Raw genomic sequence first — 26194 nt, 5'->3', positions numbered from 1 at the left:
GTATGTTTAGTGTCTATCCTGACATTGCTAGGTTCAATCTTGAACTGTCTTGGTTGGGTCCGATCTTCTATGATTATTCTTAGCAATCTGGACTAGGTAGTTTATGGATATTGGTTGTTTGTCCGCCGTCTATAGCCTATGATTTTTTGCCGATCTACATGCTTGTCATATTTACGTCAATAGAGTAGCTGATTGCTTTACTGCATTATTTCTATACCAATCGACTTGATTTAGTTATATCGGCAGTTATTTATGTTGCATCGACTTACAAGAATTACATGCAAGTTGGGTTTAGCCGATCGTAACACGTGATTCATTGTTTATTCCAAGTAATTCGTCAGTTTATTTGTTAGCCTTATCGATCTTTATGTTTCCTATAATCATATCGTGCCCGACTGCATACTGTCTTGGTTAAATCCAATCTCTGTACGTCTAGTTCAATTTGGTTATATGGGCTTGTCCGATGAACTAAGATTAATAAGTAACTTAGCGGATTACGTTGGTCTAATATTTATTTTAAGTCTATTTCTATTGGTGTTTCTAGCCGATCCAAGTTTTTACAGTCGATCGTTTACCCTATCGGCTAACCGCTGCAGCATCAACGTCTGATCGGCTAGTTATTTATTCACCTATCGGTTCGATAGCCGATCGGCTTGTTTTACCATTTATCTTGTCAGTTGCAGGATCAAACTGACTGGCACGCCCGCGCATTCTAAGAATTTAGGTCCTACACTAGAGCTGTCTAAGATTGACTCCCAGGCCTTCGTGTGTGACGCGTCAACGTTCACATTTTGACGTCAACAGCGTGTCGGTCAGTTTGATCCTGTAACTGACAAGATATAACATAGAAAACAGTTAACCCCAAAATCGCTATCGACCGGACAACCGATACCGTTCCAGGACCCTAGCCGATAGACTAAACGGTCGAATTTACATGAATTTTGTTATAACAGTTATAAATATGCCCAATCGGCCGAGTCGGAAGTAAGATAAAGACTAAATAAGACAACCAGCAGGCTAATCTTAAAAGATCAAACTTAACTGAGATAGTCTTAAGATTAACCGGCCGATCGGACCACTCCAATATCTATCGCACGTAAACTTATCAGTCGACACAGGACTAAGCATGTAATTATACGTGAACTGGAATGCTACACTAATTACTCGCATAAAACAATAAACACTAATAACATACGTGCCCAATCCAGATCTAGAAGATCGAACCTAATCGAGACAGTATAGATCTAAACATAGCCACGCATGACATCAGATAAATATTATAGCATGCAAATAACGAGATAGCAAAGCAGCGTAATCCACCAACTAATTTATTAATCTCAGCCGATTGGACATACTTCTACGGACAGATCGCACTAAACATACATAGATCAGATCTAACCGAGACAGTATGCAGTCTAGCACGATATAACCAAGATCAACAGGTTTAACCAACTAATCAATGAATTACTCAAGATACTGCTGGCTAAAACTCCAGCGATAAGCCCTCGCAAGCCCCCAATCCAATCTGATAACATGAACTTCTCAAACCCAATTGATCGGACCAAACCGAAACAGAACTAGATCAGCAAAACCTATGCAAACAGATCAGACAGAAAAGCTTACGAAGACTTGACCGAGAACCGCCATTACCTTAAGCTAAAACAGATTAAAATAATGACAGAACCCAACCCGCCGATCAACTAAGCAGAAGGTCGGACTTAACCGAGACATTTCTGTCTTAATTGATCGACGGGTTTTGACGAACTAGAACTTCCATTGCGAAGCTAACAAACCCCACGCCGAAAACTCAAGCAAGTCAAAGATTTGAGGTGATGCGCCAAGTTGAATTGATCTAGAGATATCTTACAAGGACCCCGGACACTTATATTTATAGCCCCGGAACTAACCGGATACTAATCCGTTACTAACTACCTTACAGGGCTCGGACTCTAATCAGATAATAGAATCCCAACCGGAATTTAAGATAAAACCTAATCAAATTACACAGACACACAACCCTTATCCGATCCTATCTCTACCTTATGTCCGATCTGGGCTCCATCGGCTGGAAACCTTACCGCACCCAGCTCCCTGCGCCTAGCCGATTTCCCCTTTTCTTGACCGATTCGGCTTTTAGCTGTGTTTCAATTCATAACGACGATTTGCCAAAATATGGCGTTAACAATACGTGAAGTATTTCACTACCTTTTGCCAAGATTTTGCGCCTCCCCAACATGAGTAACCATACCAAGAGTTACTGCACGATAACCCACCAAGATCAAACAAATATTAAAAATAAGTTTTTTTGTCAATTTCGTCACGGTTACCATGCAGTAATTAATAACATTTATTAAAGATAACTCAGCCCCTGACGGCAAGGTAAACCCTCCGCGCCCAAACGAGCGCGAAAGAGTTGCAATTCTACACGGAAGCAAACACGAGCATAAAGCTTGCTCAGTGCGGTGTCCCGTACAAGAAAAAAGAGCCAGCAGCATCGCTGGACACGGCACAAGGCGTGATCCACGACGACCCCGGCATAACGCGAGCATCCAATTATTTTCGCCAGCCAAACATTCGACGGCCAACTAGTAGTAAAATTCGGTATCTCTTTGAGAGGCTGCAGATGAGATGCTTCAGCTAGCCGGCCAAGCAGGCGCATGTTGTTATCTCGTCGCTCGCCGACGACGGGTACGTGGCGCTTTGAGGTGCTCAACGCGATCAATGAGAGGAGGCTGCAGCCACGCGAGCCCTGGATACCGCACTGTCTCCGTTTTAATATATAAATATTTTTTTATTATTTAGTATAGACTAACAAGATAAATGAAAATTCATTAGTCATTTAACTGGTTAATTTTTAAATTTTGAATTAATTAGATTTTATTTCTAACCATCTGATTAGCTTTAAAATAATTAAAAATAATGATTAAAAGCGTAGAAATCGGTGTATAGAAATCGATGTAGAAATACTTATATTATAATATAAAATTTAAATTTTAGGATTACTTATATTTTAGAACGGAGAAAGTGATTCGGTCGCCGCCAGTCTCATCTTGTTCTCTCGCTCGATCACACAGCCTTCTTATCCAGTACGGAATATTCTTCTTTTTCGGAGAGAAATTATCAAGTGGAATCTATATATCACCATGGTTGGTCGGCTGTTGATATGTATATGTGGGCTCGACCTTAGATAGCCACGGACAAAATCCTCTATTATTCTCATCGAAATGTTAGCCGGTGTCCCTGAAATCCATCAGTCACTGTGGTGCCGTCATTTTACCTTGGAAAGGTAAGAAAATCTTGAGGTGGAGCAACTTTGTTTTTCCACAAATTTTCTAATTCTTCTAAATGTAATATATCAAGAACTAGAAACGTTTAATATGCCTATAATAGATCGATCATGTTCCAAAAAATTCTATATTTGTAATTTAATAATTTGGATAGTACAACTATTAGATTATGAAAATATTATAAATGTGGAAATATATATATTTTTAACTTTGAATTATTAAGTCATTAGAAACTTACTAAGATCGACTCATGATCAATTAGAACTCATTATTAATTGCTTAACAAGTTTTATACTTCTGAATTTTAAATTCATTAAACTAATACACACACACACTATAATTAGCACATTGAAACAAGCACAACTCTATGTTTATTAATTGTTGATTTTAAAATTATTAAAACTATAATTGAGAGTAAAAAATCAATACAAGTGGGTTTTAATTATTTTTAATATTATATATATATATATATATAATCATGGAAGTAGATTTAATTGATGAGAACATATAATTTTGTCATCTTTTGAATTAAATTGAGAATTTGTACTTTAAATAATAGCAGTATTTATAGGTTTTTTATTTTTAAATTAATGTGAGGGGTATATTTTTGTAATAGGAGAAATCTCATATCATTAAAAAAATAGTACTATGCGATGATTACTTCATTTCACAAGACAATAGTTTCTCGTTTCCTTTCTCCTATTTATAGATGATTATGCGCATTTCTCACAAAATTATAATATTTTCCTTTCGGCGACAGGTGTGGCTGAAAAGAATTTATAGGACTTATCTTTTATGAAGGTTGAATGAATATATTCCAGTTCATCCACACATTCGGTAAAAGCAGTAGATTGTTATTGGCATGATATTATATGGTAAAAATACTCAAATTAATATGAGCCTATATCGTAGAATCAGATAACATATATTCATCAAAGGAGAATTAGACATGGCACAATCATTTTACTCAAAAGAAAATTAAGATTACCATACACCCCCTTTAGATTTCTGAAAAAGAGAAAGGAAGAAATTAAAGGAGTGCAGAAAATGTTCCGGTGACAACAATATATCCTCATTTCATACTCATATCTCTTGCACTATGGCCATCATCTATCCGATTCTGTCTATAAGCTAATATTTAAATTTAGAGTTGATTTTGAGATTTTTAAAATGATTCAAAAAATTCACAACCAATTACAAATGTGACTTTCCTATCCTATTCCGACAAGTAGATATTACCGTTGGTACGTCCGATCATAGAGATGTATATTTCAAGTATAATGAAGTATATATATTCCTTTATGCGGGCGTGAGAAAAAAAATCTTCCGTGCGTTTATATGTTGCAATTTGTCTAAAAAATATTGTTGGGTTTAATTTTTAAAAATAAAATATACAGTAATGGAAATGTCAAATATTAGCCAATTGATGGTAGAATTTTTTTAATTGATGTAGTTGACTTTTGAATTTACGTTTGCTTCTTCATCTTATTCAATTTTTACCAAATATGTAAAATTATAAATCATACTTAAAGTTAATTTAGTAATAAATTAAATCATATCAAAATAATCAATAATTATATGTATTTTAATAAGACGAAGGGTATCCAAAAGTCAACCGCTCAATTGAAAAAAACCAACGCACCCCAAAGGTAACATATAGCATCAGTTGGGGTATGTAAAACACACCAAATCATGAGGGCAACATCTCCTTTTCAAGGAGTAGAGATATACCCCGGCCCTTCCATATTTAAGGGCATGAAGTTTTATTAGTTGTCTTATTTCTTTTCGAAAACATTATTTATTTTGTTATAACTTGTTTTATTCCTAGAATCATTTAAAGCATGACGTATTTTTGAATATTAGGAATAATTTTTTAAATAAGATGAATTGAATGATCAAAGTTGAGTCTACAAGTTAAAAGTGTTGTGATGACATAATAGTGATAGATATATATGCTAGCACGAATTACGTCTGGTACATATACAACCTGGAGGAATTGCATTCTGAGTTAGGCAAATCGAAAACCATGTGTGCTCTACTACAAAACCAAAACATTTTCTAAAAATATAAAAAGAATCACAGCACAATCAAGAAAAAGAAATATCACATGGGTTATATTCCCTTCAGTTTTTTTTTTTTTGAAAAAGACATAAAAGAAGAAAGGTCTACCCAACATCTACCGATTTCTCACTCGAATATTTGTCACTATTGGTAAAAGCTATCCTGCAGGCAATACATGTTGATCACCATCCTTTACATTAGAATAATAAAATAAGTCTGGTACAGTGATTTAAGGGCATCCACAATTTAAGATAAATACTCTATAGTATTACCTCCGTCCCCATAATAAACATATCTGTGTAGTTTAAATGGAACAACATGGCTATACTTATTATGGCACAGAGACGGTAATAACTGTTATAGAAGTAGTAAGTAACAAATACTTGATCATATTCACCCAGATATTTTCATTTTTTAATGTTTATAAGTCAAAATTTGAAATTTAAACCTAAATTTGGAGTTGATTTTGAGATTTTTTTCACCGAAGTTTATTTTATAGATGCGTATATAAAATTTTTATTCATAAATTATTTTTTGCTTGTAAATATATCATTTGACTTTTTTCAAGAAAAAACCAATCAATCACCCCCATTGCTACTATTTGTAACTAAGGGACTAGGGGCATCTACAATATGAGCCAAAAATACATTATTATAACTTTGCATGACCTATTTTACCGTTGTGAAAGGGGTATTAGGAGATAAAATAGGATGAGTTAACTTTAGCTATATGTACTATCCATATAAATTAAAATACATTATTTCTCTCCTCTCTCTTCCTCTTTTGTGAGAGAGTTAGGAGTATTGGTATGATTTATGGGTCCTAGCTTATATATATATACATTCTGTAAATTGAAACAACAAAAGACTATATATGTGTATATATCTATATGGACTATGTAAGTAATTTGTCCATATACATTGAGCATGCTTAAAAAATAGAAGAGAAACGGGGATAGAAACATATCGCAATGTTGATTTTTTTTCTTACGGTTTGATCATCTTATGTACTTCATTCTTGCCATATATACAGTGGAGCCACACTTATCGACTACCACCTTAAAATAATTCCCACGCAACCACACTATTACTAACTTTTACGATATACAAATTGTTGTTGCTGTAATAGAAGGGGAGGGTCCTAAGCTACTGTAAGTCTATAAGGTCCTCTACAGTGTACTAGTGCAGCCACTAAATTTGTAGGCCCCACCACAGCAAATAAGCATAGCTCTCTTTCAGCTGCAATGTGTTAAAAAATAATCATCTAGCTATCTGTAAGACATGGGAGCTACGTGCAAATAAAATAATATTGTCCTGACGATGTGTGCGTAAGATTTCAACTTCTATATACATTCTACAGTAAATATATATAGTTATTAAATTTCTAAGCACCAGTGCATATACATGCCCTGTTCTCATATTTTTTTGGCATCATCTAAAGTTGGCATCACTTGCCACGGTGTGTGGAGTGATGTCTAAACCTTCTCTTTCCTATTTAAGCATCACTCCAATCACACACCGTGGAGGACCTAACTACCTTTCTACCATGCCTAGCTTTACTCCAAGCACACACCCGGAGGGCCTAACCATGTCTAGCTTTACTGTGTACCACATGAAAAAAAAATGAGGACAAACATTTCATATGTGTAAATATTATTGGTCAAAGTAACACGTTAAAGATCGTATGAAGATCCAAAATATACTACCTCTAGTTTTAAATACACGATGGTTAGGACAACCAAATTGACTTAATGCCGATCAATTTTATTTGTTCCCTTAGACAAATGATTTTGCATGTTCCCTTTATAATTTGAGTATCTGAAACAACGTATAATTATGTCTGGAGGGAGTAGTTATATAGTAGCATTTTTTTAATAAACGTCATATAATAAAATAATGACCGGAGGGAGTATTAGTTTTGTTATATACACAGTAGAATAAGATGTAAGTTAATTAGAGAAAAATCTGGTAGGAAATGAAACATGTGTGCGTGGCTCTATAAAAGGGTGCAGCCCCAATGGGTGCTCAAGCAAGAGAAAGCGAGCAAACTAAACGTAGTTGCTTATCAGCTTCTTCGAGCTAGCTCCCCATCTCGGCGCGCGGCGGCGGCCATGAACTTCGGCGGGCGGCTTCCCGGCGGCGGCGCGGTGCGGTGCAGGTACTGCAGCGCGTCCCTCCCGGTGATGCCTGGCGCCCGCGCCATCCAGTGCGCGCAGTGCAACGGCGTGACGCGCGTCGGCGGCCGGCGCCGCCCGGCGGTGCAGCCGCCGATGATGCCCGTGGCGGGGGGCGGCTTCTTCCCGCACGCCCGGGGCAGCAAGCGCGCCGTCCTGATCGGCATCACGTACGCCGGGATGCGGCGCGGGCGCGGCCAGCTGAGGGGCCCCGTCAACGACGTCAAGTGCATGCGGTACCTCCTCTGCGAGCGCTTCGGCTTCCCCAACGACTGCGTCCTCATCCTCACCGGTGAATGAGACGAGACGAGCCTCGTTCGTCGCCGGCCATGGCGACTGTACATATGGTTTTGGGGAGCTGATCGATCACTGGGTTTGCTTGTTGCGCGTAGATGAGGAGAAGGACCCGAGCAGGTTGGCGACGAAGGAGAACATCCGGATGGCGATGCACTGGCTGGTGCAGGGGTGCAGCTACGGCGACTCGCTGGTGTTCCACTTCTCCGGGCTGGGCGCCCAGATCGCCGACGAGGACGGCGACGAGGTGGACGGGTACGACGAGGCGATCTGCCCCATGGACTCGTTCCAGCAGGGCCCCATCCTGGACGACGAGATCAACGAGGCCATCGTCCGCCCGCTGGTGCACGGCGCCAAGCTCCACGCCGTCGTCGACGCCGAGCACAGCTCCACCGTGCTCGACCTCCCCTTCCTCTGCCGCCTCTCCAGGAACGGCAGCTGGCAGTGGCAGGACCACCGCCCGCCCACCGGCGCCTACAAGGGCACCACCGGCGGCCAGGCCGTGCTCTTCAGCGGCTGCAGCGACGGCAAGAACAAGATGAGCCTGGTCAGCCACCCCACCCCACCATTCGACATCGATCTTTAATTTCTTTCTTTACCCTGACGCGCGCCGCCGCCATGGCCGTTCGTTCATGCAGCTGCCTGAGGCCTCGACGGTGGGAGCCATGACGCACAGCTTCATCAAGGCCGTGGAGTCCGAGCCGCGCTCCACGTACGGCCGCATGCTCACCTCCATGAGGTCCATCATGCGCGACGGCGGCGTCAACTGCAACCTGCAGGGCCCCATCGGCGCCCCCATCCGCAAGGTCGCCAACTTCAGCGGCGTTCAGGTACGTACCTGCCCCTTCTTCTTCTTCTTCGTCGTCGTCGTCGTCTCCCTCTGAATTGATTAATTTGTTCCATTTATTTTTGCAGGAGCCAAACATGTCTTGCTCTGAGATGTTCGACATCTACCGCAAGCCGTTCCTGCTGTAAAGCTTCTATAGTACTTAGCTCGCCGCCCTCGATAATAGATGATCATAATTGTGATGTCAAATAAATTAAAAATCGATCAATGGTCGATGATAGTACGTCTTATTATATAGCTTTTGTGTTGTGCGAGAAAACTGTGCTGTGTTAAATGTGTCAGCTGAGACTGGTTCCCTCTCACAGGGTTCTGAACTTCTCGTTGGTTTTCATCCCTGCATGGATTGTATCTTCCCTGATCCTCACTGTAATAATAAAGTTGTTTTGTGTGTGATTGTGTCTTGTGTCTACTTGTCTGGTAAGAGTCATTTTTCAGTGCACCATCTGACCTCTCTAGAGGTAAGAAAGCTAGAAAAGATCTTAACCATTGAATTATAGGGTTAATTAGATTCATACCATTATAAATTTGCTAGTTTTGAAATATACCAATACAATTGGACTAATTGTAAGGACGTCATTATAATTTCAAAACTATTAGAAATATGCCACTCCATACCCTTTCGGTGTATTTTTTTTAAAAAAAATTGGACCATATTACTCATCTGCTGTTTACTATGCCCTTGGCATATGTAAAGGGCAATTTGGTCCAAAAATGGTATATCTGAAATAGTTTTAAAGTTATAGTGACATCCTTATAATTAGTTGAATGTAGTGACATATTTCAAAACTGACAAATTTATAATGGCATGGATCTAATTAACCCTTGATTATAAATAATCTATTTTGCTAGGTAAAAAAATCATTGACATTTTTATTAATAAATGACTGAATGGAAAGGTAATGGAGTACAAAATTATCCTTCCTAATATTATATTCACGTTCAATATTTGCCCAAGAATGTAAACATATTCAAATATTAGGCCATACATATAAATAATTTTGCCATAGTTTTGATAGGAAGTTTAATGAAATTTAACATAAATCAACGATCTAGAGAAAAAAAATTGGTTGTGTCTTCATCTTCCAAACTACTATATCTTAATAAAAAGTTAGATATGACTCGATATTTGAAACTGTTTCAAATCTTCCACTAAAAAATTGGAAGAAACAAAAAAAAGGACTTCTATTTTGACTGTGGTAAACTTCATTCAAAATTCGCATTTTACCATCAAAGTTCATTGTAGCAATATGAATTTATGCATACTGTTAAAAGGAAACTTCTTTCCTTATTCTAATATAATGATGGTATTAAGAAAGTTTTAATGGTAATAAATAAAATTACCTCCTAGAAGGTAAGAGTAATTTTTATTAAGGGAAGGAAAGTACGAAGGTAAGAGTAATATGGACCATTAGATCCATCCTGTCATGGATGGTTCAAAATAGTTTCGGTGTACCTTAAACTTCCTCGTCTGGTAATGAACAGGTGTTATGCTGCTTGATCTCACAAAAAAAAAAAAGGAAGAAACGATGTAACCCGACACAAGAACAGAGCTAAAAACCAGCTTTAATTCCCTTCTGTAAACCCATCCTTTCACAAATATACAGGTGCCTTCCCCAGCCCAGTCCACGTGGTTACATATTTCCATTACAGCAGCCGCTCTACAAGTTAACAAGATCGTCATACATCTGTAGTCCTCTTAAGCAATCTCTTCATGGTGATTCCCAAGCTCAGCAGTGTCCACCTTTAATGCAGCTGCACATCATGATTCAGTTTAACAAAGCTTGTTAATGCTTCAACCATTACCAACATTCATGCCAGATTACAGAGTCTGTAAAATTTCATCGTCCGAAAATTAAACAACAGTTTGATTGGTTAGTTTGCTAATTGTTGAAACTGGAAATATGAAACGAATCTTCAGAACATGGTACGGCAAAGTGTCAGTAGCTGGCATTCGTCTGGAACATGAAAAGGGAAATTTGGTTCTGCATGATGTTTGTGATTAACTGGAAGCAGAAGAACAGATTCATACCATTTGGAGCAATTGAAACCGGTTCTCGCAAATACTCGATGATATTCCTGCAAACCTCTTTTGATTTCTCAAGATTGACTGCATGCCCAGCGTTCTTGATAACCACCAATCGAGAATTCTCCTTAAGATGGCTGTTGATCAATACCAGTGTTCGATAATTAGTAGCAACAAGAACTCTGTTTGTTACATGTTTCTCTTCTATCAGAATTCAGGAACTCTGTTTGGTAAATGATTCTACCAAAATTCAGAGGAAAAGCATCAAGCAAACAAACCTCTGCAATCTATGAGCAAGCTCCATTGGAAACACCTGGTCCTGCTCCCCCCAAATTATCAGAGTTGGCTGCATAATTAGGTGGAAGAACATGTGGCCAGTGATTAGCTCTGTTCTAGCAATCACATCATTCATGTTGCAACTTTGCAACGAGAAAATCAATTACCTGGTTGATTTTTGGAAGATCTGAAAGCTTCCTGCCATTGATGAGAGTATGCAACAGCTCTGTCTTCTCCTGGTTGTGATCTGATCCCATCACCTGATACGTGCATCAATCACAATTAACACAAGATTGATCCATGCCAATGACAGGATCAACCGTGTAATTATAGAGATAAATTCAAGGGTAAAAATTGAGAAAATATTTCTATCACTCGGTTGGATATTCACTCATTTCTTGAATGTCATCTAAATAGTTATTGAAAAAATTTAACAAGATAGATTAATATGAGACATATCATTTCATAAACATGCAAATCCAAATTTGACTTTTGCAAGTTATAAGAAAAATACAAATTAAACCAAAACTAGTATACATACCTTCATAGCTAAAGTTGTTGTTTTTGTTACAACTTGTAGAAAGAAGATTTTGAACTTGCAATGTTCGTGTATTGATATATCTCATGTTAGTCTGTCTCGTTCATTTTTTTTAAAAACTTTTTATGACTATTTAGATGAAATATCCAACCGAAGTGATGAAAAACCCATCTCTGGACAAATGGGGATCAAGTAAGGGATAAATAAAAGAAGAGATGAAATGGCTGACGTTAATGTAGTCTCTCAGGAAGCAGGACGGCATGATGGGCGGCGGCCGGACGAAGGTGAGCTTGACGAGCCGCCGCACGTCGGCCGGCCGGCTCGGGACCAGCAGCTCGGCCGCCTCGGCGACGCCGGCGACGGGGAAGAGGCCCGCGGCGAGGTCGCTCTCCTCCAGGCACACCCCGGCGCACACCATGACCGCCCGCTCCACCGCCTCCGGGAACATGGCGGCCATCCGGTACCCGACGAAGCCGCCGTAGCTGACGCCGACCACGTCGAACCGCCTCACGCCCATGCCGTCCATGGCGGCCTTGATGGCCGCCGCCTGGAAGGTCTCGGAGCGGTCGGTGGCGGGCGTGCAGGAGTCCCCGAAGAAGAGGAGGTCGGGGACGATGGGGTCGAAGCCGGCGGCGATGAGCTCGCGGAGGTAGGATGCCCACTGCCACGTGGCGGAGGCGCCGAAGCCGTGGAGGAGGAGGACGGGGCGGCGCGCCGGGCGCGGCGGGGCCCAGACGTGGACGGTGGTTCCGGCTTCGGTGGGATGCGGTAGGCGGACGGAGAAGGGGCGGAGGCCGGCGGAGAGGAAGCGGCGGCGGAGGAAGCGGTCGCGCGCCAGCGAGAAGCTGAGGACGCACGGCGGCCGCCTCCGCCCTACGGCTGGCTGTGGAGCCCCCGTCGCCGCCGCGGTGGGTTCGGAGGCCATTGGGCTCGCGACCTACGGCGCGGCGGAGGTGGGGGCCTCCGGCTTCCGGCTCCGGCGAATCGCGGCGGCGTTGGGTCGGGCGGCGCGCGGCGAGGATTGGTGGCGGGGTGGGGGGCTTCAAATGGGGGGCCTTGCTATTTTTGGTGGGCCGTGGGCCCGCGGCCTTGTCAAGCGGCGACACGTGGATTACTAAGTTAAGACATGTATATATTGTGACACATTCTGTGTTTTTGATAGCCATGAAAAATTATAAATTTTTTCCCCTCCAAACGAAGCAAAGTATCTTTGAAATATCATAGTATAAATTTTTGAGTATAAAAGTATGAATATGAAATATACCCGGTGTTTTTGCGAGCGTGGAACTAATTCATGTTAAAGTCCTGTAAAATCAGACGCTGGCAGGATGAATAATTCCTTTTCATTAAACTGTCTGTGGTAAAAGTAGGGTTCCAAATAATTTGTTTATAGTTTTTAGCAATGGAGTTTAGTTATTAATTGACTCGTGAAATGCGATGTTTGTGCGTATAGTAATGTATGCTTCCTACGTGGCAAACGGGATAGATGTAGAAAGATGCAGCGGTGTGAAGGTGAGAGGTAAAATAAGGTTGTTCACATGCACCCTCGCTGATTAAGAAGGAACTCCGTAGTCTAACGACGCTATTAACTTTTTATCATATATTTAATCGTTTGACTTATTTAAAAAATTTATATAATATAAATATATAAATAGGTAAGTCATAATCGATAACTATGTAAGCTTTTTAATAAGACAAATAATTAAATATATGCTAAAAATCAATGTCGTCAGCGTTTAAAATACGGAGATAGTAATTAATTTTGAAAGAGAGGTGCTTGTTGTTGCCTTGAGGTGCAGCTTGTGCCAAACTGCTTGCCACCTATACATGTTGGTGATAAAGAACAGCTTAATTAGTAGAGCTAATTGATTAACATGATTACATCGGCTGTCGGTGAGAACTGTCAGATTCCATGCTTCGCTGGTAGAGAGTACTCTTCTCATCACACTTTTAATTCCTCTCTCTCTCTCTCTCTCTCTGAGCGGGGAATGTACACGTACTTTGAACATTTTAGAAAAGCATGCATCTGATTCTAGGGCTGGATCAATTTCTGCTGTTGAAAAAAAAATGCATCCGATTCTACTAATATTATTGCTATCTGTCTACCTTGCTATCAGGTGGAACAAAAGTAGAAAAATAATACTTCCACCGTCCTAAATGTTTGACGCTGTTGACTCTTTTATACACATTTAACTATTTGTTTTATTCAATTTTTTTAATATGTAAAACAATATATATATGCATAAAAGTATTTAGCAGTAAATAAAATAATTAATAATTATGTAAATTTTTTAAATAAGACGAATAGTCAAACGTGTATAAAAAAATCAATAGCGTTAAACATTTTAGACGGAGGTAGTACTAATTTGTTATGTATGATATCAGGTGTGTGGTGGTAAAAAAATCAAATATTCCGTTCAGACTCAGGATTATGAAAACATACAAGGGAATTATCTATTTTTATTAATCTCTTTTTATGTGTAATATGATGTTCATTATGTCCCCTGTCCCCCCTTCCTTCTTATAATACAGGTGTAACTAGGGCTGAAAACATAGCGAATACGGACGGATAATACACGTACCGTATTTGTTTCCATATTTTTAGGCAAATACGGAAACGGATACGAATATCTCGGATACGGAAACAAATAGAAATTATCTTGAATACGAATAAGGATCGGATGTAGTCGAACACGAATACGAAAACAAATATTTCTCGGAACATACAAACCAGTCAAACCATTCGTAAAGACAAATAGCACCCCACACACACATATATATATATATATATAGCTAACTTAATCGAGATAGTGGTCCTGTTAGGCCTCATCATAGATTAAACATGTTACATTTAGTTTCATGGGTAACAGATAAGTGACATAAGTCCACCCCATAGCATATAATGAGTTCAACAAATACTGATAGCATATAATGAGTTCAACAAATACTAATAGTCTAATAGCACAAAAGCAATTTGTAGTAAATTGATTGATGCCTTGATGGGCCAGACCTGGAATCAAGCGGGTTGAACTGATTTTAGGTGTTCGCGGATATCCGCTCATTACAATCTGCGGATATCCGTCGGAATATCCGTATCCGTTGTCATACCATATTCGTATTTGTATCCGAAGAAAATTATCCGTATTCGTATCCGTATTCCAATTATCCGGAAAATATCCGTTCTGAGCTACCTCCATATCTTTTTTTTTTCGGAGCGGACGAAAACTATCCGCTCCGTTTTCAGCCCTAGGTGTAACTATATTTTTTTTCGTATGTTTCTGTATGATTAGGAATAACTGCATTGCTTGAATGGGCCGAAATTGAGGCCCATCAAAAAAGATGTCTTTTTTGGTCCTTTTATTGCAAGTGAGTTTTTATTTCATATTGGACTTTTTCGGTCCTGAACTGGTATCACTTCATTTTCTCTGGATGCTGTCACCGATGTGAGACATTAACATAAGCTAAGAGAAGCTGAAAAATTTTGGTTTGAAGAAAAGAGTACACAACCTAAATCATTTGTTGACGTAATAAAGCTTGACTAATTTATAAAGCTACAGTTTGCGAAAGGCAGAGCACGTATACAATTGTGGAAACACAGGGAACCATCTTATTAATTGGTGCTAGCTAGCAAATGCTTTTTACGATCACATTAGTTTAATTCATTTATTTTATTTGCAAACCACCTACAATTAGACATGTTCAAACCCCGGTCGGGTCTGACCTGAAAAAAGCCTTTAAAAGCCCAAGCCCAAGCAGCCGACCCTTGGGATTTCTTGTGCCGGCCTGGGTTTCCATTCGGGCTTGTCAAGATTTTTTATAAATTTTGGGCTTCCCGGCTTCCATACCTAGACCCAGGACTAGCCTATTGTATGGTTTTCTAGGGTCGGGTTTTTTTAATAAGTTTACCTACCAGGTTCTCCTTACCGTGTAAGCCACCAAAACCGCAGTACCGCGCTTCCGCAGATCCCGCACGGTAACCGCAAAAACCGTGATGAATTTGAATCCAAAAAATTTGAATTTAAACTCGTGCGGTTACCGCGAAGAGACCGTGGATGTGATGTCAAATGAAAAAAAACTTTAAAAAATCTAAAAAAATACATGAAAAATAGGAAAATATTTTGTGACTATATTTATGATAATAGGACATGTTATAGGGAAAACAAGAAAATTTCACATGACATTTTCTAAATTCTTGATATTACAACATACAAACATACACCGGCATATCACCCTTCACCAAATAATTCACTCTAACGACAATTTCATTTTGATTGCTGCGTCACAACTATACCTACTACTCATTATTACAAATAAAACTATTATGTATGTACTAAAATGCACGTATAATTTTTCTCTATATATATTTTTCCTATATTCATCGTTGTATATTTGTATTTCAACATTATGTACCTAAGTGTCTAGTGTAAATTAATAATGACTCAGCACAATATATTCTTGACCATCTTCCTATAAAATATTACTTGCAATAGGCTATTTTTTAATTTTGTTTCCCGAAATACTCGTTTATGATTTTTAATTACGCCAGGAATACATTTTTTCATTAATTTCTTTGACAAAACTACACTGTATATCAACATATACAACATATATTTTTTTCATTAAATTTCCTCAAATTTTTTAAATTATCCTCAAGTTTAAACTCGGTTACCGCGGCTTACCGAAGTCGTGCCTCGGCGGAGGGCGCGGTTACCGTGACGGTAACCGCGGTAATGCGAACCCTGTTACCTACAATAATGACATTATGTAGTTACCGCGGTAACCGCGGCAAACCACGCGGTAAGCCATGAAAACCGCACGAGTTTAAATTCAAATTTTTTGGATTCAAATTCATCACGGTTTTTGGGGTTACCGTGCGGGATCCGTGCTCTACCGCGGTTTTGGCGGCTTGCGCGGTAAGGAGAACCCTGATGACATACTACTCCATCCATGTCATATATTATAAGTTACTTTACCTTTTGTCCTAAGTCAATTATCTTTAAATTAGGTCGAGTTTATAGAAAAATATCATTACTCTCAACACAAAATAAATATAATACTAACTCCATGTTTTTTATATGACGCCATTGACTTTTATGTTTATGCTTGACTAATCATCTTATTACAAAGATATATAATTATTTATTATTTTGTTATAATTTGATTTATTGTTATGGGAACTTTAAGTATGACTTATAATTTCACATATTTGATAATTTTTTGAATAAGACGAATGGTCAAACGTAAACATAAAAGTCAATGGCGTCCAATAAAAAGCATGGATAGAGTAATGAATTATATTCATATAAAAACATGGATAGAGTAGTAAATTATATTCAATTATAGATTTAATGAAACTATTTTGCTACTGCAGATTTTATTTAATTTTAAATAAATTCAGTTAAGTTCAAAGAGATTTGATTTAGAACATCCTCAAAGCTAGCGATAACGTAAAACAGATATAGTACATCTCACATATCTTCTGTTTGACGTAACTTTTTAGTACAAGTAAATGCATGTCCATCTATGTTCATCATTCTTGTGTTTTACAAGAACCGGTGGTACAATCTCAAGGGTGGTAATTGATCATTTTGCTTATAAAATTTAAGAATTGGATATAACATAAGGTGAGTTAAATTTTATAGATTTTTTATCTAAAAAAATTTAAACATTAAATCGGGTTGTGAATGGACTCACAGTCGTCAACCTATTATCACCCTTTGTACACGTAACTCGAGCGATTGACTCTGACAATATCCTAAAAGATATTCTTATGAACTATAGCGGTCATATGCACTTGTACAGTTGCACAGGTTGTCAAGTGTCAATATAGAGAGTTGAATCTTAAACAAAAATTAGTTGAAAGATATCAAAAGAACTAATAGAGAAATTAACGAAATCTTGGTAGATTAGTGAAGGGCTGTTATCTTGATGGCAGCATTCTCACCCAACTTGTAGACCCTCAACGGCGTCCTCCAAATCTCCAAAGCCCAGCTTCTGGATCCGAGCTGGCGTCAATGCCCTCTCAACTTGACCAACATGGGGAGGACCATGCGTTCATTGCCGTTGGTTCTTGGGTAGAGGCAGTGACCAAATGGATCTGGTGCTGTTTTTATATATATAATGCCGGTAGGATTAAGCACTGCCAAATATCTTTTTCTCAAAATGTAAATATTTTTAGGATCCAAAATTTATATTAAAATATGCACATTGTTGCATCGATTCCTATGACTATTCTAATATATATAGAGACTCCACAAATTAGGTGCTTAAAAAGGGAATCTAAGCAATTCAAACTTCAAAATTGGACCACTTAAATGTTTAAATTAAAGAGAATCTTTTAGCTCAATGCTAAACAAACCTAGAAATGCTTAGCTACCTCTGATTTTTTCTATTTTTTATTGTGTATGTTTCTATCATCAAAGTTACTTTAAACATAACATATAATATCAAATGTTTTTATAAAAATTTTAAATAACATAAATAATCCAACACATATAAAAAGTCATCGTCATTAAATAAAATACATGAAACGAGTGTTTTGGAATGGCGATAGTAAACCTACGAGGCATCTACGGCGGCGGCAAGGCAACAAAACTGCCTTTTGGGCAGTGGAAAACTGAGGGAGATATTTCGCAACCATATCACATGACAAGGATTCTCCCGAAGTATAAAAAAGCATTTTATATACTTAATTAGGTTGCTACATCAGCGACATAGGTTACATAAATATATTCTCTTATTAATTATGTGCCGGATCTAGAAGTAAACTGTTTTATATAAAATTCACATGCTGTTGATTCATGCTTAAAGTTGTTGGTAGACTTCCATGAAAAAGAGAACATTGCAAAAACTGATCTTTCCTCACGTAAATAGGAAACCAAACGAGATTTCCAACACTACTCTTCGGTCTAATTAAATGGCCATGATTTATGACAGGCAAAAAAAAGTTCAGGCATGACCTTATATGATAAGTTGAGAAATCCAACTTGTACTGTCCATCTCATTCGGTGCTAATATTACTGCTTTTCAAGCATTGGTCTTGATAGTCATCCTTCATATGGTCTTATGGTCTTGTAGTTTATGGTTTGAATTTAGGGCCATAATTTTCTGTAGTTCGGTGATATAGACATAATGCTAACTTACCTTCTTTGTGTTAACTCGTCGAAGATCTCCCTAAGCTACTTCCAGGACTAGAGATAGTAACGGGACCAACATCTGATTTCCCATGGTAAATTCATCCATTAAGGGATGGGGATGGCTGTTATCTACCATATATGAGGAATCAAATGGTTCAAAACTCATCCCCATTGGGATGTGGGGGCGGGGACAATGCACCACTAATTTCTGTCCCCGCTCCCGGTTGTGACCCATTTGCACTATGGGGAGACCAAATATAGACTTTATATATTCGACCAAAAAAATTAAAGCCCAATAACCATGAATTATAAAGCCTAGCCCTAGTAAACAACATTGAACAACCCAATCCACCACCAGCAGCTTCCAGAGACCGTGGAGGCGTGGAGACCCGCCAACGCATGCCGGCCCCTCTGCATCCTGCCGACGCGCGGCCCCGCCGCCACGTGCCACCCACATGCGTCCGCCCGACTACGCCCGCCTTCCTGCGCATGCTGGCCGCCCACCCGCCTTATCAGATAGTGTGACACTCTGGCCACCTCTGACTTCGTCTATGGTCGCGCCTCTAGCCAACCGAAGCTTTGCCAATGAGGAAACCATGGGAAAAAATCACTGTGTGGTGATCAGGGTTGGGTTAAATATAGCCCCGTCGTGGTTGGCAGCAGCGGGGAAAGGAAAATTTTATCAGCACCGAAAGGGGGACACGGTGGTGACCCCCGACAGTGAATTCTCCATTGCATGCCATCTCTATCCAGGACTAGATTACACCATAGAAATGCACATTAGGACTGGTTTCAAAAAGCCATCATCGCCGGTTTTTAGAACTAACACTACCACATCAGCACTGATGTGAGGAGAGCCGTTGGTGTTGTCACAAGTAACCCGACACTAATGTATCTTACGAACCAAAATAATAGAAGATACATGCCTGATTAACAACGTAATTCATTGAGCAGCCCAAGCCCTTGCTGTCCACCTCCATAGACCCAATCAACCTCATGCCCCGCAGATCCACATTCACACATCAAGAATAGAAAAACATCACAGATAAAAAACTATTGTAACAAGTGAAAAAAAAAACAAGTTCACATCCACATTATACAAAATCTCGAGACTTAAGGCAAAGAACAGAGCTGGCACTTATGGGCTGACAACGTAACTGCTTAAAGAAACCCTGCAGTCTGGTAAGGAACATAACCTTCTTTCCCTCACCATATGTAGCATAATAGATAACACTTAGGGGTGGCGTAGGCGGCGAGCTTACTTATATGCTTCAAGCAGAGGAGTTAGCCATGGGGCAATGAGGGCAGAGGCGACATCCATGGAGGCGATGAGCTTGTAGTGGATAGTCATGCATAGGCGGCTAGAGAGGGCAAAGATGATGGCCATGAAAGCAGTGAGTGCAGAGGCTATTGGATCTGGTGTCCTATGACCACAGGCACCGAATCTAGTAGCCTAGCACCAGAGCGAGGGGTAGCCACCAATAGTGAGCCTATCTAGCAGGTCAGCCACCAGGGAGAGAAGGAGTGGTTGATCAACTACCGTCATCCACCAAGCTTCGCCATTGTCGTCTAATGGGTAGAGAGGGGGAGTCGGGGAGGGAATGGAGAAAAGAAAAAATGAGGATCAGGTGAGATGTCAAGAGTAAGGAATAAGAAAGTGGTTGGTCTTAAAGAGTGGTCAGATCAAGTCGTGTTGGTTCACGAATCACCAAGAAAACTATCACGGATGACTACTCATTAGTACAGGGTTATATTAAAAACCGATACTAATGGAACTAAGTTTTATCAGCGCTAGTTTTTATTATGAACCAACATCGATAAATTGGTTGTACTCGGCACATAGATGCGTCGGTGGGTTGGAATCCTCTGTTAGTGTTAGATTTTACTCAACTGACACATATATGACAATAGAATTGGAATGTTCTATGGTATAGTGAGATTTGATCTTAAAGTCAATTTTTAACCACGCAATTGAAAACAGTTCAAATAACTTTATAATCAAACTTTTTGAGCATGCATGTAACTCTGTTACATAACTAATTCGAGTACTCACTCTATTTCACAACATAATACTTTTTAGCCTTATCTAATTTAATATAAATAATAATAAATTTAGACATATATACAAGTTATATACCATCAATTAATGAATATAGACAAAACTATAAAGTTTTATGATATGAAATGGTGAAAGTAACAATCTAAACCAATAAAAATTACAAAACCAAAACTAACAAAGATATACTTGACTTACAACGTAATTTTAATAAAATAAGTTGTAAAATGATTTTTGACCACAATAGGAGTTCTCGAGAAATATGTGATATATTTATGTGCTCATATTTGAAAAAAAAACTACGGTCAAAGAGATAATAAAACTTGCATTCCACTTACACTATAATTTTAGGGAAAAAGCTCTAGCTGTAATAATTTATAATTATAATTTTTCTCAGGTGCATAGTGTATTACTTTTTTTCTCTCTCCATGTAAAAATGTGGCATGCAAATTAAGATGTAATTTCTATTTCTATATTCTCTTTTTAATCAATCGTAAACTTTTAAAATTTTCTCACCTATTTACTATTCCTAACCAATCATAATATTTTTATTTCATTTTATCAACTTTCTTAATGCTCGCGTATAACTCTAAGACTTTTATGCAAAGAGTATAGTTGAAATATCAATCAATAATCTATGCACATAGCTTAATGACACTAGAAAAACAAAGCTAACTAGTGCAAGCAGGTAGACGACACATATCTATAAAGAAAATTTTGCTATAGAAATTTGTGTAATTACTCTGGGACACCGCGAGATCGTATCATCGTTGAGAGACACATAAAAATGGTGTGATTGTTTGTGGGACACCAAAGACATTATTTATCTTTGGTGTCCCACAAACAATCACACTTTTTTTTTGTGTTATTTCTTGGTTGTGACACTATATTTATTGTCTCCCCTAGTCTCAACAAATTTTGTCATCTTATAGTAATCGAACATCCTAAAATTTGACTATAGTCCAATGAAAAATGTGTCGCCATAATTTCAAAAAAACAGAATATGAATACGTAAAAAATAAAACTCTCACATGACTGAAGAGGTGAACAATATGTGAGATTGCACGACACATGTTAATATTTTCATTGTATGCTACAGTTCAATATGTGTGTCATGACTTTATGTCACGAGCACAAGCAGATATGCAATAAGTGGAGCAATAGTTGCACATACGAAAAGAACTCAAGTGTAGGAAATACTTAAATACATCGGCACTATACATTTCATTAACCTTGAATTTTACAGGGTAGAGGTACGTGCTTTTATAGTCTTGGACTCCACTTGTATAATTACCGTAATACCCATGGGTGGGTTACTCATAGTGCCTAAGGGTACAAACATAATGTCTTTGGCTCTCTTGGACCACTTTGCCAAATATCCTAAGTACTTGAGTGCTGGTCCCTAGGCATCTAGTAAGAATATGCCCGGGAGTTGTAACTGACAAGCTTTTTCATATCTTGTTCGATAAGCTTCTTCCCGTCTTATTCGAGTCTTCCCTTGAGGGATCTTGCTATCTTGGCTCAAAGACACCTTTGCAGCACTCTAACACATACACCTGACACCCATGGTTCTAAAGCACTCTTACGGCACATCACTTCCACATGCCATCAAGGTATATTACTTCATCCTACTCCTGAGACGCAGTACCTCAACATGCTACCGAGACAAATTGTCCCAACATGTTACCGAGGTGAATAGTCTCAATATACTACCGAGACAACCTGTCTCAGCATGCTACCAAGGCATAATATGTCGACATGCTCTCGGGACATACCCTGTACCAATAATATGCGACTGCAAAAACATAGCCGTGCTCTTTCCGTACTCTCCACCTCCAATCCAAAGAGAAATAAACATAGCCGTACCCAACCCATCCAAGGCCATAAACCCATTAGACCCATTGCAATGCATGGACATATTCATAGCAATACTGAAAGGAGACAAATAAACTCATGAAAATGGAGATCAGTTAGTTCTCTGCATTGCACACAAGCTAATTAATTAAGTACAACCAGACTCCCTAACTACTTCAAAATCCATCACAGAAGGCCATGCTTGCACAAAAGCTAGCTAGGAGTATATATGTTAACCTGCCTTTCTCACATTTCACAACTTGCATATCAAGTGAAACATATAACTATATATAATGGCTATGTATCTTCAGATGACCTTGCATTTTGCAATATGTTATACAGTAGATACCGTTACATATTTCTCGTGTGTTCAGTTGAAATCTAGGGGCTCCGAAACCGCCCCCACAGAGGCAGGTTTCGACGGTTTCCAACCTCTTTCCTCTGCAACTGCAAATATTCAGAGACTACTCGTGAAGGTGCACGACTGCTGTCTCTCTGCAGATTAGATTTAATAATTAATCAACAGTATCTCAGTCCCAAAGTATAAAACTATATTGATCTCTCATCATTTCTGGTCAAAGCCACAATGTGTGTGTACATCTCATCCTTACGTATGAGCTATGACTGCATGCCCAATTAACTACTAACTGACTCTCACTAATTAAACCCAGATCTTCCTTTCCATTCTCCTACCATGTCATCGTGTGCCGATCTGCTGAATTAACTATAGTTAATGAAATGGAAAATAATTATTTGGAAAAAAAATTAAGGTCAAGATGGAGTGGTGTATTGTATGTGGGGGAGAAATCTGTCTGTACACGTTATTTGCGTACGTGATGGGCGACAGTGTACGGGTTCAATAATCTGCAGCAGAGATGTTCATACGGTCAATCAGCAACTGTCACTCTCCATACGTCACTAAAAACTCGAAAAAAAAAATTAAATTGCATACACATTAACACATACTACTTGTGTCGATGTTGATCAGTTCAATTTGAAGGGATTATTAATCGAAGTAATTAAATTAAGATGTGCGATTTTTTTCTCTGCGTGTCGATCTCCAAACGTAGGCAGATAAGTTGGACAGATCGATTGATCGATGGATGTTTATCAAAATCATCAACCTTTTTTCTGTTGAATTACATCATGCATGCATATGACAACATAGGTGGTTAGTACATGTGTTCTCGATGAAGTCTTCGTACGTTGGAATTCATGTGCATCTTATATGGTTTATATAGGAGTATTCACCAAGAAACAGCTCTTGCTTATCTTCCTGAAAATTCTGTGTGCAGAATGGGTTTCTTAAAAAAGAGATGTTAAAGTCTGGAAAATGGGATGTTTGAATTGATTAATTAATTATCTGCACATCCATTTGTTTTGCTAGCTTTTCAGCCATATATATAATTATCAGCTCTTTAGAGTGCTCCATCTTATATTCTTATCCCTCAAGAGGTAAGAGCTAAGAATCAATCTTGGCCATTGAATTATTAATTTATTTTAGATTTTTAGATTTTAATAAATAAATCAGAGGATAAAAAGGAGCATTAATAACCCATACTTACTCTTTCCAGATTTCAGTCATGCATGCAAGAAATGTGAAAAAATAAATAAATGTTTTTATATTACATATTTTGATATATAAGAAATAAAATTAAAATATGTTTTCAATTCCAAAATATTTGGAAACATTGACATTTGATGGTAAATTTAAATTATACGGATTTGAACACATACTTTAAATTCTATTCATGATGTATAGATAGATATGATTTTTCAATATTTGATATGTTTAATTTCTCGTACTCATCCTTATTTGAAAAAAAAAACAAGATTGTTTTCTAAATTATATGTAATTCTGAATCTTGAAGTAGACTTTGATTACAAACATAATAAGTTTAAGTTATAATTTGGATGTAGAAATTTTAATTCAAAATGCAACATGTTATTTGGTATTTTAGTATTTTGAATTTATTACTCAAATAGAGGAACCATTGTTGCATGCATTCCCTATTAGACTACAACAAGTTCATTTGATAGAATTTAAATATAATTGATGTCTTACCACATCAATTATTAGATATAGATATTTTATACATCTTAGAATATAACCAACAATGTTTCTCAAATTTTTATTAACAATATTTTACAAATAAACTGTTTTTACATGGCACGCTATAAGTATGTTTTTACCAAAATTATAATAATCTTACACTTTTAGAAAAGGATATAAATAGTACAGAGGCTTATATATATATATATATATATGTGTGTGTGTGTTCAATATATGAAATTAATTTTGAGGAAATCCAAAATAAAAATAAAAAAATACAATTAACTTCTTTGGTTTCTTATATATTTTTGGTGTTATGAATACCATAGCCTTCTGTAATACACATTCTCAAAAAAAAAAGAAAAAAGAAAACAGCAGTATGACATTGGTCCTCTCTCCCTGGGAGTACATTGACCGTGAAGCACTATCCGACGGTAGTACCTCGTGGTTTTGGACGTTATAATTTTTTTTTCATGTGGATCTCTTATAATACCTGTACGGGTTTTAACCGAGAAATCTAATCCATTTTTACATATGCATCTCCTTTTGGTTCGTTTGTAAAAATAAAATTAAGATGCCTTCGAAAACCGTTTTCATAGTAGCGAGGAACATTCGCTAATCTACTTCTATTCAAGCGTGTGACAGCATTAAGTGTACTGTGCATGTGTATCCATCTTCGATGTAATCGTGAAAAAAAAAATCGAAATCTTCCGCTTCGATATTTCATCTTTTCTTCTAAAATTCCTTCGAAAATATGTAGCGCTGGACAACTCTCCGATATATTTTAAAAAAGGTATTTTTTTATTTTGTTAATTACTTGATTAGCAGTATTTTGTAATTTTATATTTTTTACAATAAAGATCATAATAAAAAGGACGATATTATCCATTTAAATTTATTCTACACCTAATATTATTAGTACTATAATTTAATCGCATCCATCCAAATTATAGTACCAGTAAAATGCATCATAATCGTCCCTTGTAACGCTACTTAATTTAAATGGAGCCAGAAAAGACCAATACAAGCTGATTTGATATGGCCGTAGACTCATGCGAGCTACCTGCTATGGTATTGCTGTCAAAGTCAAAAGAATCAACATCTGAGATACACTTATTGCAAGTTGAAACTACACAGGCAAAAAAAAAAACTGAAACTGATTGATACATTTTTTTTAATCACAACTTTCTGCTTCGATCTATCGGACATCAAGATTTTGATTGTTTGCTTGCTTGCTGGCCGTAGCAAGCAACAAGAGCTAGGTTAGTCAGGTCAGTTTTAAATAATTAGCACCAAAATAATGGAGGAGCCAATCATTAATTGTGAGTAGAGACAAGATTATGTCTACACGATTGAGCCGATGACAATTAACAACCTGGGGCACATAGAAATAAAATTAACGTTGATTAATTAATTAATTAAGAGATGCAAGCGTAGTCAATCACCTCAGCATGCAGCAGCAGCTGCAGCTGCGTGCCAGTCCAACATTAGATTTAAGCCAAGTTGGGAACAGGTGCATGCATCACACGGCCGGGGCAATGCAATGCACGCATATGTAGCTCATATTTATATGTATAGTTCGATCGACCGCTCATG

At 38.1% G+C, this 26194-nt stretch overlaps 2 protein-coding genes across 2 annotated transcripts; one reads left to right on the top strand and one right to left on the bottom strand.

Moving 5' to 3' along the window:
• Positions 1 to 7358: 7358 nt before the first annotated feature.
• LOC102701251 (metacaspase-1-like) lies at positions 7359 to 9058 on the top strand. The gene is made up of 4 exons (XM_040522157.1): positions 7359 to 7813; positions 7914 to 8362; positions 8454 to 8645; positions 8731 to 9058. The coding sequence occupies exons 1-4, from the start codon at positions 7459 to 7461 to the stop codon at positions 8788 to 8790; spliced, it is 1056 nt and encodes a 351-aa protein (XP_040378091.1). The 5' UTR covers positions 7359 to 7458; the 3' UTR covers positions 8791 to 9058.
• Positions 9059 to 10150: 1092 nt separating this feature from the next.
• LOC102709158 (2-hydroxy-6-oxononadienedioate/2-hydroxy-6-oxononatrienedioate hydrolase) lies at positions 10151 to 12503 on the bottom strand. Its single transcript, XM_006650088.3, has 5 exons — positions 11729 to 12503; positions 11129 to 11221; positions 10964 to 11031; positions 10692 to 10822; positions 10151 to 10414 (listed from the first exon to the last, which is right to left on the bottom strand). The coding sequence occupies exons 1-5, from the start codon at positions 12422 to 12424 to the stop codon at positions 10359 to 10361; spliced, it is 1044 nt and encodes a 347-aa protein (XP_006650151.2). The 5' UTR covers positions 12425 to 12503; the 3' UTR covers positions 10151 to 10358.
• Positions 12504 to 26194: the final 13691 nt, after the last annotated feature.

This window comes from Oryza brachyantha, chromosome 3, assembly GCF_000231095.2.
Source record: "Oryza brachyantha chromosome 3, ObraRS2, whole genome shotgun sequence".
NCBI classification, from domain to species: Eukaryota; Viridiplantae; Streptophyta; class Magnoliopsida; order Poales; family Poaceae; genus Oryza; species Oryza brachyantha.
The sequence above is the reverse complement of the archived record's forward strand: the minus strand, read 5'-3'. Positions and strand labels throughout refer to the sequence as shown.